General features: G+C 38.2%; 1 protein-coding gene across 3 annotated transcripts in view; it reads right to left on the reverse strand.

The window, feature by feature from the left end:
- Positions 1-19420, reverse strand: part of COL19A1 (collagen type XIX alpha 1 chain) — a 340055-nt gene that overhangs the window by 5318 nt on the left and 315317 nt on the right. For all 3 annotated transcript variants that reach the window (XM_032275604.1, XM_032275605.1, XM_032275606.1), the window contains 2 exons: positions 18256-18322; positions 3001-3129 (listed from right to left, as the gene is read on the reverse strand). In XM_032275604.1, coding sequence (XP_032131495.1) covers positions 3001-3129; positions 18256-18322 — 196 coding nt within the window. The remainder of the gene's footprint in view (positions 1-3000; positions 3130-18255; positions 18323-19420) is intronic.

The raw sequence follows: 19420 nt of genomic DNA on the forward strand, positions 1-19420 counted from the left end.
GTCAGAATCTTGGTAGGAGTGGCAATTCCTTTTTTCAGAATTGTGTACCTTTCACATCGCCGATTTTCTCACTGCTTTCTATATGTCTCCTGCTTCTCGGAATAAGCACAGGAAACGTTATGAAACCCCTTTATAATTTTGTCCTTCCATAAAGATAAGTTGATAAAGGACTCATTCCACAGCGCACATTTCAAACCAAACCACTCAACTTTAATTTTAAATTTCAGATTAATTTAGTTAAGCTATATTTAAGATCATACCTTTCATCAAGTTGTCATAAATGGAACAAAGTTTTTTGCCAATATAAGCAAAGTTTTGTTTTAAAAACTTTAGAAAACATATGAAGAATTATTTAAAGTTCAAAAGTTACCATCCACAAGCTCTATCAGCAAAAAGGTTCTAAAATTTCTTAAAAATATATTTCAGAACCAAATGGATGTCTTTCCTGACAAACACTGAACACAAAACAAAATATGTCTCTTTTAGAAATTTCAGAAGAACCTCCATCAGACAGAATTAATGAGTGCAGAACACACTGTGTTATATTCAGTAGCCATCTTTTCTTTCCCAACCTATATTGCATTCTGACTTCAACCCTTTCTTAAACTCAATCACGCTGTGTCATAAAGAGGACTAATTCAGACAATTGCATCTGAGGTTTGCATGGTCATTGGTGATTTTAAATACATTTTTTTCTATCCTTTTTGAGAAAACCCTTAAATTGAGCAGAGAAGAGCTTGTAGGTTACATGTACAACTTCATCTTCTGAGCACATCACACCTATTTATCTGTTAGAGAAAAACCCTTCAATTTCTTGTGCACTTCTGGAGAGGCACCAAAAATTAAACAGCGGCCTCTCATTTCCTTTCTTTTCAGTGAAATTTCTCTGTGCCTTTAGGCAGGATTACAGTACAGCATGCCTACTGTACTGATATTCCTTAAAAACAAATATTTTTAAGAAACCAATATTCCTTAAAAATGAATTCCATGTTTTTCAAGTTTTATTTATTTATTTTGTTGATGAATTTTGGCCAAATTTAACAAATACTGAAAAGAAAGCATTATGTAAAGGTTAAGGAGACATCTGCTAAGTTGTAGTCAAGATACGTCTATTGTCAGAAACCCTATGGGGAGACAAAAGTTTTGACAATTTCAGCAACCCTTGGTTCACAAAAAATTGGAAATCATGTGGAGATATCTTCCAAATTCAAGAATTCCATCCAGAAGCTCTATCCGTAGAGGTAGTCTATAACATCTCTGAGGCACAACAGCAGATGAAATTCATGGAAATCTTTTGCAAAAGGAAGGGCAAATGGAGTGGTGAACAGAAGGCTTATTTCCAAAAGCTTCACTGATACTGTGGGTTTGGAATTGCCTCTGACTGAGAGCCTTCCAAATGGGCCTTTGCTGCACCTATGAGGTGTCTGAAGCCAGGTGTTTGAGTGAACGGGAGACTCCAGCTCCAGAGCTGTTTTCCTGGATCATCTCAATTTTCCGTTGTTCTTGTCCTCTCAAACCACTGCTGTTTGAACGATCTATATGAAGTTTTCTTCCTATTGGTGTTTACACTGCTTATTCTTCATGTGGTTGGAGGTACTGCACATTTTCAGATGAGCTTTCAAGATCTGAATGCCAGTCTCATATACTCTGACTTCAGAACAGATCCAACTAGCGAAAGATAAAAATTAGCCCCCTCTACACAATAGTGTATACATAGAGGGCTACTCCTCAACCTATACTTTGCTCTTTCCTTCATCAATCTGCCAAACTTCACTCTAATCCAAAGATAATGGTGGAATATATGTTTGGTTTAAAAAAAATTAGAGAGATTTTAACTGTTGCTGTTTTATATTGTGCTAACTAAACGCAAAGACTTGGCAATCATAGTTACAGGTTATAAGGTTATATTAGAATCCTAATAGGCGCTGTTATAGGAACTGAAAAGGTGTTGCTCTTTCAGAAGAGGAAGGGCACATCAGTCACCTTGGGACACTTCAGAAAATGAGGCTCAATATTACAGAGTAGCAGTAGGAAGGAAACTGGTGACAGAAAAACACTTCTTTGCGTACACATTATTTTGGGCTGCATTCCTATTTAATGTTGGTGTTAATTTCCTCTTTTCTTTCTTTATACAAGCTGCTTTTAATTATTTCAAGGAAGGAATCTGAACTCCTCCATGGTTAACAGTAAGAAGCAGTTTTCCTGGTCTTATCTTTCATGATATATACTCACTGAATTTAATATTTCTCTTTCAGAATTGTGACTCTTCTAAGCCTGGGCCTATTTGATCACTTTGCTGGATTGATAATTATATTTCTAGAAAATGGCCTTGTCAGATTAATTTAGTTAAGCTATACATAAGACTATGTCTCTTGTCAAGTTGTCATAAGCAGAATAAAATTTGTTGCCAATATAAGTTGGGTTTTAAGAACTTTAAAAATCATGCACAAAATTATTTAACATTCAAGTTACCATTCACAAGCTCTATTCAAAGAAAAAAAGATTCTAAAATTTCTTAAAAATATATTTTAGAACCAAATAACTATTTGTAGTAGAGTCTCCTAAAACTCTTTCCCCAGTTTCTTTAAGATACTAAGATGATGGATATTTATTTAACTTACATAAAAATGGGAGGCCTAAAAAATTCGAAGATTCCTAGATAATAATGATATATAAGCACACATTATTGCTGTTATTGTTATAATAAATATTATTATTACAATACATTTAGAATAGCAGGTAACTATCATTCAGTTTTAAATTTGAAGTCATAAACATCTACTTCTAGAATGCACATATGTAGCATGTACACATATACATAATACATAAAATGGTTTCATATGGAATAACTTGTAATATATAAAATGGTTTCATATGGAACATATATGTAATATATATATAAAGTACATACATACATACTTTTTTCCTTAACTATGACTAACATGTTATAAATACAGAGAGTTAAAAATTAATAAGCCAATATTACACTTCAAGACTTACCTTGGGGTCCAGGGTCTCCTGGTGGCCCAGGCAACCCATCCTTCCCTGGTGGCCCAGGCCTCCCATGAGCTTGGGCAGCCAACATGGCTGCTGGCAGCTTGAGCTGGGATAGGAACACAGCCATCCTCTCTTCATGTATAGAAAAAAAAATATATCATGGAACAGAAATATTTTATGTCAAAAAATTTCAAAAAAATTTTTTACCTGAAATTAAACAAAAAGATTTAGTTTTCAATTTAAGCACATCTAATTTACCAACTGGTCTGACTGCTGAGTTTTTTGATTAGACAAATTAAATTGATTGCACGAAGTTAAGTTTGTGTATAGATGCAGCTAAGCTGCGTCACTCAGAAAGTTGAGAATTTTCAGTACTTCTGAGATGTAACAGTCTATGGACAGAACACTAGCATGGAATCTAACCTCTGGTAATGGCATGTGGAGAGAATTTAGGTTCACATTAAAAAATGATTTAATACTAACTTTAAGGCACTTTTTAGTAATGGTGTGAATATTTGTATGGTGATTTGAAATATATTCACAAATTCTTTGACACTGTCTTCCAAAGTTGGAGTTTAATTCTCCTATTTTTGAATGGGGGGTAGACTTTTCATTTCTAATGAAAAGAAAAATGCTGATTTAATGGGGTGCAACTAGAGAGATGAGGTCATAAAAGACATTGTAGCTTCCTAGTTGCTTTCTTTCTTAGATCACTCATTAGAGGAAAGCAGTTGACATGAAGTGACAGCACCCAAGAAGTCCTGTGGAGAGGCCCACATGGGGAAGAACTGGTGCGACCTGCTGGTGGCCATGCACGTGAGCTTGGAAGCAGATCATCCCACCCTAGTCAAGCCTCCAAATGACTGCAGCCCTCAATGACATCCTGACTGCAACTTCATTAGAGATCCTGAGCCAGATCACACAATTAAGCAACACAAGTCCCCGACCCATAAAAATGTGAGATAATAAATGTCTGTAATGTGAAATGTGAGATAAATGTTTTACGCCACTAAAGTTTGGAGGTATTTTCTTATGCAGCAACAGATAACTAAAAAGAAGCATATTGAATATTTTATTACTATATAATTTTGGTAAAATCGTTAACTCATTCAAGGGCCATTATATATACAATCTATCATTGGAGTCTTTCTTAAAATTGCATGGTTTGTTTACTTTTAGTATACTTCACATTTTAAAAATCTAATATATGAATAACTAGATTTCAAACAGAAAACTTGAGGAGCATCTATCCTTGCCATGAAAAGAAGTTAATCACATTGTTTTATCTTTTTTTTTTTTGCATAATTTCTTCAAAAATTCCTTAGTAATTTAAATGGTTTTATTTTAAAATAATTTACACTTTTTTAAAAAAAGATATATGTGTGTAATAAGAAATGAACATTCAATTTAAAAACTTTAGCCTGGGTTTGGTGCAGACAAATCTTCCAGAAAAGTTTTTTTTTTTTTTAACTAAGGAAATTAGTGTTTATTTTGTAACTAAAGACCAAATGACAACAATATACTAGAAACTCTAGCTGAGAAAACACAAAGGCCAAATCATATAGATCTTGTAAAGAGTTACTTCCATGTTCTCCAGTCTTTTCACTCAGTTTAGCTGATTTAATTGAATTGCAAAGGTTTATTTCACAGATATGTATATTCTATTTTCTGTAATTTTTTAAATAAAGAGTAAATTACTTCTGAGGAAAATCCGTTTTCCTAAAAGTTTTCAATTAAAACAATCTTTTAAAAACAATGTAGGCCCATCCTGGTTAGGAAAGAAAAACAATTATTGTTTCACATGGAATTATTAAGGGAAAAGCCCCAGTAGATACACAGCATTAGCTATCATTATCCAAAAAGCAATCACTCTACATTCACATTCCTATGTCACAAAGCAAACAGAATGAAAACATATCACACCACTCACAGGACTAGAATCTCTGGCTGCAGACTGAAGAATGAATGGGAGGCCAACGAGGTTCTAATGGATGCTGATCCCAAAGAGTGATATGAAATCACCTGCTCTCCAGTATTACTATCTTACTATCTACCTGGAATGTTTGGTTGATATTAATACATCTTATTCTAGTAACTTAATAGATAAAACAAATAGGTAATTAACATATAGTTATACTTTTACAAATCATCATATTAAATGTACATATATCTTTATTACATCAAATTACAAACTGGATGCCTTATAATATATGTGAAATTCAATAATCACAGTTTGAAACTTTGCATAATATTTATTGTTCTGCCCTTAAAAGAAGAGATGTATTTCAGTATAATTTTTCTTAATTTGAAACATGTCTTTTAAAATTCCTTCAATGTCTAAACACAAATATTCACAGTAGTAATTTTTCCTCTTTAATGTATGAGTTGAATTTAGAAGTACTTTGGTGATTTTTAATATTTTTTGCAAAACAGAAAATTATTTTCACTACTTCAAGCTGTAAATTATCTGTCTTTGAGATATGCTCAGAAACAGTCATTTAGCATAAGGTAATTGCCTCTTCTAAACCTTACCCTAATGCTCTATAATTTACAATAATATGTTTCAGAGCATCTAAATGAATTGTAAAGGCCTTTATTCTTAATTGCTTTTCCTCTGTTTTCAGCGATCCTCAGTCAATTAAACTGTTTTTGGCTATGCTTTCTAATGAGGCAGGAAATTGAAGAGTTCAGATAGAAGCATGCATAAACCAAACACACATATTCCATCTGCCCAGGCAAAGCCATAGCAGTCACTCTAACAAATGAGACCAAGGCTTGGCTTCCTTGGAGAATGGGCTCCTTAATATAATACAGAGATTAATATTATTGTGATGATAAACTGCGTATTTTGGAGAAGGAAGAAACACACATATGTCATGTGGCCCATGTCTATCTTCTATTTCACAGATAAAATTTGTAAATATTTCAAAGAGAGAAATTCATCTTCTTCTCCTAATGCCCATTAAAATGTTCAATTATCCATTTTCTTGATATAACTTCAATTTATTTTATTTTGATTCCCCCCCCTCCATTATGGAAACAGAGAGCAGTTAATAAGTATTTCCCTTGGGAAATCAGCCATATTGTTACATATCAGCATTCAGGTTAAATAACTTTTACTCATAGGCTTCACAATCTGTTTTGTAAATCTCATTTTGGTTCCATTATTTCAGGGCTTTTCCTTAAATGTCTCCTAAAGGTGTAAACCAAAATTAAATATAGTTCTCTCCTAAAGGGCAAAAATATCAGAAGAGTAATTTTCTGTAATATTTTAAAATTATATTCTAGTTTCATTTTTAACTGTTAATTCAACAGCATCATTGGTGAATTCATATTTATTTTGTGGTTCATTACGATCCAAAGGTGGTTACTACTTCGTTTGTCTCTGTCTCAATCATTTGCTACTTGTATGAGCATGTTGCTTTAAAATATCATGGGTAAAGATGTTGGATTAAACACATGCATCTGCTTTAATTGCCTCCTGAATCCTAGCAAAACAATCCTCTTAAAGGCATAAACAGACAAGAATGGAGGAGAATATGAAAGGAGACAATATCAGCACAATTTTGGAAGCTGAGAACCAGATGGTTGAGTGATACATTACTCAGCAAACTCAAGAAAACTAAACTCTTAGACTAGAAGTTGAGGAACAACTTGATCTAAACTACAAAATCCTCAGAAGGCTCAGAATTGCAGTACAAGGTACCTCTGGAAGTGCGGGTGAAAGAGGGGAACTAAAATAAGGAACATTGATTGAAAGCCTGCTTTAGTAGTCATTGAAATTTGTTTCTCTATACAGCTGGGCAGGTGCCCCGCCCCATCCCTAGCAAAAGACAGAAGGTTTATCATTATCTGAAAAGGGTAAGTAGTCTGCCTCTGCACTGGGGAGCCCAGACTCCTTTGAGACTCAGACTTCCAAATTGAAAATTTGAAGTAGCTGAGCTGGCAGCCAGGCAGGAAATGGAATGTCTCCACTGGGGAATCTGACCAGACTGAAAGAAAAGACTTAAAGATACTGAAATTGAGGGTCCTTCACTTAAAAAGCCCAACTAGACTACCCTAAGTGAAACTCGATGTTGGCAAGCCCCACTGTTCACTCACAACTTTCAGTTCTTAAACCAAGATTTCAGTTCATGGCCAAGGATTACTGGACACTGAGGAAATCGTATAAACTGAACAACAGAGTTCAGACAAAGAAACGAAACAAATTGGAAGAAACAGAGACTATGTGGTGGAAAATGTTTTTAAAACTCTTTATATCTACATTACCAATGATGTATATCTATCAGATGATGCGTATAGGTAAGAAGATTTTCTAAACACTGGAAATCTGCAGGCAGAAACATCGCTCAGGAATACTTAGCCCTAATCTTTCTTTTCTCCCACAGTTGGAGGTGTGGGCTTGTTGTCTCAAGAACCAAGGGAGCCAGCTGTTAGTATAGATTTCTGCATAGGTTGGTAAATTCTTCCTGCATGTTGATGTAAATTCCCAAGCATAATAGGGCATTGCAATAGCAAGAATTAAACTTCTCAGATCTGGCAAGACCCTAATTTGTGTGGGCAGCATCATGGCAGCTGGAAAGCTCTCATAAAGACAAACGCTAAGCTGAGACACATGGATGACATCTGTCCTTGTCCTGTGCAGTCACTTTGCTAGCAAAAGGACTTGACTGGTTGGACAAATTGGGAATTTAATTGATGCTCGGAGAGGATATATATTTGCACATAGTGATCAATCTGGAGTCTGGATTTGGCATTGATGAAAAGACACCTATTTCCACCACAGTTAGGTTTGGAAAGGTGTACTAGGGTGCTGAATGGAGGTTGGGTGGCCTGGAAAATAGCTCAAGGTGTGAGATTTGTAGGGTGTTGCATCAGCGAGGTCACCTAGGAAGCCCCAAAGGGGTTTAAAACGTCACAAGAGAGGAGCTTAAAGTTTGGGTCATCCTGGTTTAGGGTTTCACTAGAGGGTGTAATCTGGACACTTGGGATGATAAAGTTGGAGAACAGGATCTTCCAAGGATTCCCTCAAGACCCTGCTGACAGTCTGCGGCTTGCTGCTTGGAGAGAATGGCTCTCCAGGCTGCATATGTGCAGGGGTGTGTGAAGCAGAGATAAGCATTAGCTGTCATTGACACTGTCTCTTGTGAAACCACTAAGAAAAAGGAGGGAGATCGGTGCTACTCAACTGTAGCAGTTAACTGTCTGTACTACTTAAGTGTAACTGTTTTAACGGGAAAATTAATCTCTGCTTTTAGAGAAAAAGCTGGGTTCTGGGTGATTTCTAAGTGGAAAATTAAATGGAATGAGTTGAAATGATCTTGGGACAAATTAACTTAAATGCTAAATAACTATATTCTGGGTTTCAGGCACAGTTTTGTTTGGGAGAGAATAGTTTTGCTGGACTAAGGTCAAGAGAGATAAAGGAGAGGGATATCACACAGGGAATCCTAGAGTTCAGAAGTCTCAGAAAAAAGTTTCCTTATGAGTCACTTTAAAACATTGTCTTGAGGCTAAGACATCTGTAGTTTCTGAGGGAGTACTGGCTCTGGTGGGGTCTAGCTACTCACCTGGACCTGGCCAGGCTAGAAGAGACAGAGAGGCAGTAGGAGAGATGGGTGTGAAGCCAGAGACCTGGGGAGGACTCTGCACCTGTTAGCTTCCAGGTAGCTGGGCTCCGAGAAAGGAAGGAGAGGCAGGAACTCAGGGAGGAGGGATGCAGACTGAGAGGAGCTTCTCAGAAAGCAGAAGCCTGGTGAGCCTGCCCCACAACAGATAGAGAATGGCCCAGCTCCCCTGACCTGCCTCCTCAGAAGGCTGATAGCCCTTCATGAGAGTAGCCACAGAATGAATGGTCTGGGAGTGGGCAGCATGGAGCCTTCCCCATGAGGAAATAGCAATGTCTCTTCTGCCGAATGCACAGGCAGGCTGCCACGGGCCACACCTTCCTCCAGTATCTGATGGACTTGCAAAATGAACACCTTCTGTATCTCAACACATCACTAGTTTTTCTGAAAATGCTTTGTTATATTTTCTGACATTCTTAATCAGCTTCAAAAAAGGTGAATTAATTACTGACTATTAAATATATGATTTTATCTAAAGCTTCTTAAGGGATTGAAGTTCAATATTAAAGCTACCTGAGATAAAAGATAAAGACACTAGAGCCCATAGAGATTAAGAGTTAAAGGAAAAGTTTAAATTGCAATTCAAAAACATGAATTTGCTGGCATTTCTCTTTTCATGGTTGTTGTCAACCAAAGGCATGGATACGATCTGAGATCCTAGATGTCCTGTCCCCAGGACTGCCTTTCATGGACATGCTACCTCTGCAGTCACATAGGGCCCCATGTTTAGTTTACTGCTTTATTATTGTTGTATTAAAATTCTTAATAATTTTTTAACAAATGCATCAGCATTTTCACTGTGCGCTGAACACTGCATATTATGCAGCCATGTAAATATTCTTGAGTGTTCTCCTGAAGAGCTTGAGATGTCTTTTTTCAAACAGTTGCCTTTTTTTCAAACTTGCTGAAGGGGAAATGAGTGTTCGGATTGCAAAGTTTAGAGTATAGTCCATGATGTTTGATTTAAGGATCAAAAAAAAAAAAAAAAGAAAAAGAAAAAAAGACTTCAAAATTTAATGGCAACATTAAAATTACTGGTAGCTCAAAAAAGAGTGGATAAATGTATTAGTAAACTGTTATATCAGAGCAAGATAAAGATACTTAGTGAAGATCAAGGTAAATTAAAATCAATAGCATAGGCTGGAGGATCCAAGACGGCTGTTTAGGAACAGCTCAGGATTGCAGCTCCCAGTGAAAGCGCAGAGGGTGAGTGGATGCCGCATTTTTATTGCCCACAGACTAGAAAATTCCCAGGCAGAGGAACTCCACGGTCGCCAGCGCAGCTGTTTCAGCCAGTGCAGTTGTGCCGGCCGGCCGGCGCCGCTGCTTTGCCCCGCGCAGCTGCTTTCTTGGCGCCCCGGAGCAGCGGTTCTCCGGTTCTCCGTACAAAATACACTGGTCCGGGTGCCCTTTTGGCTGGCGATTGGAGCCACGGGAAGTCACCCATTCGTCTGTTTAAAAAGGGGACTGAGCAGAGAACCAGGACAGTAGATTCCAGGGCAAAAAAAAAAAAAAAAAAGCGCCACAAACCTCAGTGCTGCTGTTTAAGCAAGCGCAGTGAGTGGCCGCAGGGGAAAACAAACAGACCCCGGCGCCTCTTCAATAGGCAACTGGAACACCAACTTAAAAAAGGAGCTGAGGCAGGGAGCCAGGTGATCAGGCTCGGCTGGTCCCACCCCCACAAAAGAACAGCAATCAGAAACTCTGGATTGAGACTTTCACAGCAAGCACAGCTGAACCAGGGATGGTCCAGCTCTGCGGGGGAGGGGCGTCAGCCATTACCGAGGCAGCCCGCCAGGACGGAGGTAGTCGGCCAATGCTAAGGCAGCCCGCCGTTGCCAAGGCAACCCGCCACTGCAGAGGCAGCCTGCCATTGCCAAGGCAACCCACCACAGCAGAGAGACTCCGCCTCAACAGAGGCGGGCCACCATCGCCAAAGCAGTTCTAACTACACCCGTATAAACAGGACTGCAGGGAAGTACACTAGGCAGCGGGGTGGAGCCCACAGCAGCTCAGCAAAGCCTCTATAGGCCGACAGTGACTAGGCTGCCTCCTTGCTGGGCAGGGCAGGTCTGAAGGAAAAAAAAAAAGAAGGCGGCAGCATAACGGGAACTCATAAATAAAGCCCTAAATCCCTGGGACACAGCACCTGGGAACAAAAAGCAGTTTATGAGTTCTGCTGCAGCAGACCTAAACGTACCTGCCCAGCAGCTCTGAATGAACAACAACAGAGTTCACAGCTCACCATTTGAGCTCCTATAAAGAAGAGACCATCTCCTCAAGCAGCTCCCTGACCCCTATATATCCAAAGAGACACCTCATAAAGGAGACATCAGATTGACACTAGGTGGGTATCCTTCTGGGACAAAGATAGCAGAAGAAGAAAACTGGTAACAACCCTTACTGTTCAGCAGCTACTGCTGGTGAACCCCAGGCAAGCAGGGCCTGGAGTGAACCTCAGCAGACCTACAGCAGAGGGGTCAGACTGTCAGAAGGAAAACCAAGAAACAGAAATAACCTCATCATCAACAAACAGAACGTCAATCTGAAAGATTTGAGACCCAATCTGAAAGCCAGCAACTGCAAAGTCGACAGGTGGATAAATCCTTAAAGATGGGAAGAAACCAGTGCAAAAAGGATGAAAACACCCGAAACCAGAACACCTCTCCTCCTACAAGGGATCACAACTCCTCACCAGCAAGGGAACAAGGTTGGAGGGAGAACGAGTGTGATGAAATGACAGAATCAGACTTCAGAAGGTGGGTAGCAAGAAACTTCTGTGAACTTAAAGAACATGTTCTAACCAAATGCAAAGAAACTAAGAACCTTGAAAAAAGATTTGATGAAATGCTAACAAGAATGGACAAATTAGAAAGGAATATAAGTGAATTGATGGAGTTGAAAAACACAACACGAGAACTTTGCGAAGCATGCACAAGTATCAACAGCCGAATTGACCAAGCAGAAGAAAGGATATCACAGGTCAAAGATCAACTCAATGAAATAAAACGGGAAGGCAAGACTGGAGAAAAAAGGGTAAAAGGAATGAACAAAGTCTCCAAGAAATGTGGGACTATGTGAAAAGACCTAATCTACGTTTGATAGGCGTACCTGAATGCGACGAAGAGAATGAATCCAAGCTGGAAAATACTCTTCAGGATATTATCCAGGAAAACTTCCCCAACCTAGCAAGGCAGGCAAACATTCAAGTCCAGGAAATACAGAGAACACCACAAAGATATTTGTCAAGAAGAGCAACCCCAAGGCACATAATCGTCAGATTCACCAGGGTTGAAATGAAGGAGAAAATACTAAGGGCAGCCAGAGAGAAAGGTCAGGTTACCCATAAAGGGAAGCCCATCAGACTCACAGCAGATCTCTCAGCAGAAACCCTACAAGCCAGAAGAGAGTGGGGGCCAATATTCAACATCCTTAAAGAAAAGAACTTTCAACCCAGAATCTCCTATCCAGCCAAACTAAGCTTCATAAGTGAAGGAAAAATAAAATCCTTTGGAAACAAGCAAGTACTCAGAGATTTCGTCACCACCAGGCCAGCTCTACAAGAGCTCCTGAAAGAGGCTCTACACATATAAAGGAACAACAAGTACCAGCTCAACTAAAGGGCAAAAACCCAGCTAGCACCAAAATGGCAGTATCAAATTCACACATAACAATATTAACCCTAAATGTAAATGGACTAAATGCCCCAATCAAAAGACACAGACTGGCAAATTGGATAAAAAGCCAAAACCCATTGGTGTGCTGTATCCAGGAAACTCATCTCACATGCAAGGATACACAAAGGCTCAAAATAAAGGGATGGAGGAAGATCTACCAAGCAAATGGAGAGCAAAAAAAAAAGCAGGAGTTGCAATTCTCATCTCTGATAAATTAGACTTTAAAGCAACAAAGATCATAAGAGACAAAGAGGGACATTACATAATGGTAAAAGGATCAATGCAACAAGAAGAGCTAACGATCCTAAATATATACACACCCAATACAGGAGCACCCAGATACATAAGGCAAGTTCTTCATGACTTACAAAGAGACTTAGACTCCCACACAATAATAGTGGGAGATTTTAACACCCCACTGTCAACATTAGACAGATCAACCAGACAGAAAATTAACAAGGATATCCAGGACCTGAACTCAGACCTGGACCAAGCAAACCTAACAGACATTTACAGAACTCTCCACCCCAAATCCACAGATTATACATTCTTCTCAGCACCACATCACACCTACTCTAAAATTGACCACATAATTGGGAGTAAATCACTCCTCAGCAAATGCAAAAGAACGGAAATCGTAACAAACAGTCTCTCAGACCGCAATCAAGTTAGAACTCATAATTCAAAAACTAACCCAGAACCGCACAGCTTCATGGAAACTGAACAACTTGGTCTTGAATGTTGACTGGATAAACAATGAAATGAAGACAGAAATAAATATGTTCTTCAAAACCAACGAGAACAAAGGCACAACATACCAGAATCTCTGGGACACATTTAAAGCAGTCTCTAGAGGAAAATATACAGCAATAAGTGCCCACCTGAGAAACAAGGAGAGATCAAAAATTGACACCCTATCGTCAAAACTGAAAGAACTAGAGGAGCAAGATTAAAAAACCTCAAAGTCTAGCAGAAGACAAGAAATAGCTAAGATCAGAGCAGAACTGAAGGAGATAGAGACACAAAAAACCCTCCAAAAAATCAATAAATTAAGGAGCTGGTTTTTTGAAAAGATCAACAAAATAGACAGACCACTAGCCAGATTAATAAAAAAGAAAAGAGAGAATAACCAAATTGATGCAATAAAAAACGATAAAGGGGATATCACCACAGATTCCACAGAAATTCAAACCATCATCAGAGATTATTACAAACAACTCTATGCACATAAACTAGTAAACCTGGAAGAAATGGATAAATTCCTGGACACTTGCCTCCTCCCAAGCCTAAACCAGGAAGAAGCCGAAACCCTGAACAGACCCATAACAAGGTCTGAAGTTGAGGCAGCAATTAAGAGCTTACCACCCAAAAAAAGCCCAGGTCCAGATGGGTTCACAGCTGAATTCTACCAGACATACAAAGAGGAGCTGGTACCATTCCTTCTGAAACTATTCCAAACAATACAAAAAGAGGGAATTCTTCCCAAATCATTTTATGACACCAACATCATCCTGATTCCAAAACCCGGCAGAGACTCAACAAGAAAAGAAGACTTCAGGCCAATATCCATGATGAACATAGATGCAAAAATCTTCAATAAAATACTGACAAGCCGATTGCAACAGCACATCAAAAAGCTTACCCACGATGATCAAGTAGGCTTCATCCCGGGGATGCAAGGCTGGTTCAACATATGCAAGTCTATAAACGTAATTCACCACATAAACAGAACCAAAGACAAAAACCACATGATTATCTCAATTGATGCAGAGAAGGCCTTTGACAAAATTCAACAGCCCTTTATGCTAAAAACCCTCAATAAGCTAGGTATTGATGGAACGTATCTCAAAATAATAAAAGCTATTTATGACAAACCAACAGCCAATATCATACTGAATGGGCAAAAACTGGAAGCATTCCCCTTGAAATGTGGCACCAGACAAGGATGCCCTCTCTCACCACTCCTATTCAATATAGTATTAGAAGTTCTAGCCAGAGCAATCAGGCAAGAAAAAGAAATAAAGGGCATTCAAATAGGAAAGGAGGAAGTCAAATTGTCTCTGTTTGCAGACGACATGATTGTATATCTAGAAGACCCCATCGTCTCAGCCCCAAACCTCCTGAAACTGATAAGCAAATTCAGCAAAGTCTCAGGATACAAAATCAATGTGCAAAAATCACATGCATTCCTATACACCAATAACAGACTTAAAGAGAGCCAAATCAAGAAAAAACTTCCATTCACAATTGCCACAAAGAGAATAAAATACCTAGGAATACAACTAACAAGGAACGTAAAGGACCTCTTCAAGGAGAACTACAAGCCACTGCTCAACGAAATAAGAGAGGACACAGACAGATGGAGAAACATTCCATGTTCATGGTTAGGAAGAATCAATATCACGAAAATGGCCATACTGCCCAAAGTAATTTACAGATTCAATGCTATCCCCATCAAGCTACCAATGACCTTCTTTGCAGAACTGGAAAAAACCACCTTAAACTTCATATGGAACCAAAAGAGAGCCCGCATAGCCAACTCAATTCTAAGCAAAAAGAACAAAGCGGGAGGCATCACACTACCGGACTTCAAACTATACTACAAGGCTACAGTAATCAAAACAGCATGGTACTGGTACCAAAACAGAGATATAGACCAATGGAACAGAACAGAGGTCTCGGAGGCAACACAACATATCTACAACCATCCGATCTTTGACAAACCAGACAAAAACAAGCAATGGGGAAAGGATTCCCTGTTCAATAAATGGTGTTGGGAAAGCTGGCTAGCCATGTGCAGAAAGCAGAAACTGGACCCCTTCCTGACACCTTACACTAAAATTAACTCCAGATGGATTAAAGACTTAAACATAAGACCTAACACCATAAAAACTCTAGAAGAAAATCTAGGCAAAACCATTCAGGACATAGGTGTAGGCAAGGACTTCATGACCAAAACACCAAAAGCATTGACAGCAAAAGCCAAAACAGACAAATGGGACCTAATCAAACTCCACAGCTTCTGCACAGCAAAAGAAACAGTCATTAGAGTGAATCGGCAACCAACAGAATGGGAAACAATTTTTGCAGCTTACCCATCTGACAAAGGGCTGATATCCAGAATTTACAAAGAACTAAAACAGATTTACAAAAAAAAAACCTAACAAGCCCATTCAAAAGTGGGCAAAGGATATGAACAGACACTTTACAAAAGAAGACATACATGAGGCCAACAAACATATGAAAAAATGCTCATCATCACTGGTCATCAGAGAAATGCAAATCAAAACAACATTGAGATACCATCTCATGACAGTTAGAAGGGCGATCATTAAAAAATCTGGAGACAAAAGACGCTGGAGAGGATGTGGAGAAATAGGAACACTTTTACACTGTTGGTGGGAGTGTAAATTAGTTCAACCATTGTGGAAGACAGTGTGGCGATTCCTCAAGGACCTAGAAATAGAAATTCCATTTGACCCAGCAATCCCATTACTGGGTATATATCCAAAGGATTACCAATCATTCTACTATAAGGACACGTGCACAAGAATGTTCATTGCAGCACTGTTTACAATAGCAAAGACCTGGAACCAACCCAAATGCCCATTGACGATAGACTGGATAGGGAAAATGTGGCACATATACACCACGGAATATTATGCAGCCATCAAAAACGATGAGTTTGGGTCCTTTGTAGGGACATGGATGAACCTGGAAACCATCATTCTCAGCAAACTGACAGAAGAGCAGAAGATCAAACACCGCATGTTCTCACTCATAGGCGGGTGTTGAACAATGAGAACACATGGACACTGGGAGGCGAGCACTACACACTGGGGTCAGTTGGGGGGAAATAGGGGAGGGACGGTGGGGGGTGGGGAGCTGGGGAGAGATAGCAAGGCGAGAGATGCCAGATGTAGGTAATGGGGAGGAAGGCAGCAAATCACACTGCCACGTGTGTACCTATGCAACAATTTTGCATGTTCTTCACATGTACCCCAAAACCTAAAATGCAATAAAATAAATAAATGGGGGAAAAAATGTTAAAAAAGAAAAGAAAAGAAAAAATCAATAGCATAAATTTATGACCTTTAAAAAGACATTTTTTTGCCAACATGGCAAAACCCCATCTCTATTGAAAATACAAAAATTAGCCAGGCATGGTGGCAGGCACCTGTAATTTCAGCTACTTGGAAGGCTGAGGCAGGAAAATCGCTTTAACCCAGGAGGCAGAGGTTGCAGTGAGTCGAGATTGCGTCACTGCACTCCAGCCTGGGAAACAGAGTGAGAGACTCCATCTCAAAAAACAAACAAACTAACAAACAACAAAAAAAACATTTTGTTTTCTGTTCTGTCATTAAAGTAGCTACAAGTCCCAGTGTTACTCTACTCTATTTCCAGTTCTCATATAAAGCAAGATAATGTGGATCCAAGCACCAAGATTTCAGTCTCTCCTGCTAATTGTTATTTAAAATAATCAAGACTCCTTGGAGAAGTGCTGATATCATGTTTGAAGTGATGAACTCAACATCAACTTGGGGCATCTTATAATCTTATTCCTTACAAAATTCAACAATCTACTTTTAGCTTATGGATGGTAAGCAAACAAAGTAGGAACCACAAGAACCGAGAGCCAACATGGATTTATTTGTCAAATCTTACAGTTCAGAAGTTTGGTCTTGATTTTAGCAAATCATTTGTGAAAATCATGTTAACCTGTCTATTCCTTGCAAATAGACAAAGAAATGTAGGGTGAATTTTGGACAACAAAACAGATTCAGAGCTTACTAAACAATAGATTAGTAGATGATTTACAAGTGGACAGAAAGAATCCCATGGCATTTAGAAAGACCTAATCCTTGACTCTCAGCTTTTTCAGTCAACATTTCTATTAACAACTAGGACGATGACATGCTTATGAAATTTAGCATGACATAAAGTTATAGGGTCAGCCAACCTGCTGTACAAGAGAAAACATTTCAAAAAACATCTTCAGGTTAGAACAAGATATGAATATAAATGATTTGAAATTAATAAGAGGAAACATAAGATCACACACTTAGATTTAAAAAATAAACACACAGTCCATAATGAGAAACACCTCATTTAAAAATATCTGTATAAGGAAGATCCAGTGCCATTTGTTAGTTAACGGAAAACTCGAAATGAATCAACAGAATAATATGGATGCCTTTTCTAAAAAAGGAATACATCTTAGGATAAATTACTGAAGTATCCAGCACAGGGGTCAGAAAACTTTCTCTGCAAGGGCTAGATGGTAAATATTTATGCCTTTATGTCACAATTGCTCAGGCCTGTTGCTGAAGTGGGATAACAGCCAGAGAAAAGATGTAAAGGAATGTGCATACTTTATTTATAGAAACGAATTCAAGTTTCAGATAATTTTCACTTATCATGAAATATTCTTTCAATTTTTAAAATCCATTTAAAAATATAACTCACCCCTACTGCTCCCCCCAAAAAAGCAAAAACATTCTCAGTTTGTAGTATGTACAAAGCAGGTGGCAAAGGCTTTGGGCTAGGGAGCTATAGTTTGCTTACTTTGATCTAAATAAAAAGACATTCCTTGGTAAATGAGAGTCATTTATAAATTAAACATTTCCCAGGGTCATAATAGTGAAGGAGCCAGACATATTTAAGAAGTATGAGGGATATTGAAAAATGCTCAAAAAGCTGTCATGTGAAAACATGATACTTTACCTGTGTTGTTTTACAGACCAGGCATAATGAAAGGAAGTTCCAGGGAGGCAAAAGGTAACTTTGTATAAAGAAGAATTTTCATCAAAGAGCTGTCCCGTCATAAAATGGGCTGTCCCTTAAGGTTTTTGTGGCACAGCCATCTCTTGAGAATGTTGTGGAAGGGATTCCCCATAGTAGATGGAAGGTGAGAATCAGTGAAAAATTCAAAAATGTTATTAAAAAAAGCTAACCTTCAAAAATCCTTAGGACTTCTTGATTAATATACTTCTTTATTTCTTCAAATGAAACTGCATCAGCCTGAAGAAGGGAAAAAAAGGTCTGTTAAAATAGAGCATAGCACAAATGAATAAAAAGAATAGAAATACTGGGTTGGCATGCCTCTTGGAAACATCTGTAGAGATGCATTTATGAAAAAAAATGCTTTTGGCAATTGACTATATGGGCAATAAATATCCATTGCTTTGACTAAAGTTTGGGAACCAGTTGAAGTGCATAATTGCTTTAAAAGCTATGGGATGGAATCATAACCAGTGATATCAAAAGGTTTCCTATTAAATGGAGACACATGGCTTTATACAATTAGGAAAGATATTCCTATTACTTCATTTTATAAAGTTAAAGAATCTAAAAAGTGTAATCATGATGTCAGTAGACTAACCACAATTTAACTTCTAACCAATCCCTGGACACTGGCAAAGTCAATATCTAATTGATATAATGTATTTTTAAAGGAAGACAACCTGGAGTAGAACTCCAAGTATGCTGGATTATTTTCAAAAACGTTGTATTCATGGGGTAAAAGCAAGTTTTACCCATTTCATCATAAAGTTTATTCTACAAATTATACATTGCAAATATATAGGTTTTAAGCAATTTTCTTTTCTTAATTGGGGTCTGGTAAAAGGAAGCAGGCAAATAATGTCAGCTGAATTTTTAACCTGTTGACAAGTAAATCCACATGCATTTGACAAAGAATCTAGCATTTATAACAGTAATGTTTTATTAAAGTACCTTGATAATTTTTAAAAGAACAATTATTTTTCATGAAGGTTAGAATTTCAAAGTATTTTATTAATGTTCATAGTTGGTGATTATTATCCAGGGCTATATGTGTGGCATTAAAGACAATATGATGACGATTAGAGGTTGCGACAAAGGCAATAAACCCTACTGCCAATTATCCACTTTTGAGATATATACTCTAACAAAGACAGTAATAGAGCATGGTCAGATGACAGAGTTGACAGCTCTATGGAAAATCACAATGCAATGTGAATTTAAGAATGGAGCAGAGCCTAATTAGACAGTGAGCCTTATTTTTATTTTATTTTATTATTATTTTTTGAGATGGAGTCTGGCATTGTCACCCAGGCTGCAGTACAGTGGCACGATCTT

Source organism: Sapajus apella, unplaced genomic scaffold, assembly GCF_009761245.1.
Source record: "Sapajus apella isolate SASKATOON/1434 unplaced genomic scaffold, GSC_monkey_1.0 scaffold6, whole genome shotgun sequence".
Taxonomy (NCBI): Eukaryota; Metazoa; Chordata; class Mammalia; order Primates; family Cebidae; genus Sapajus; species Sapajus apella.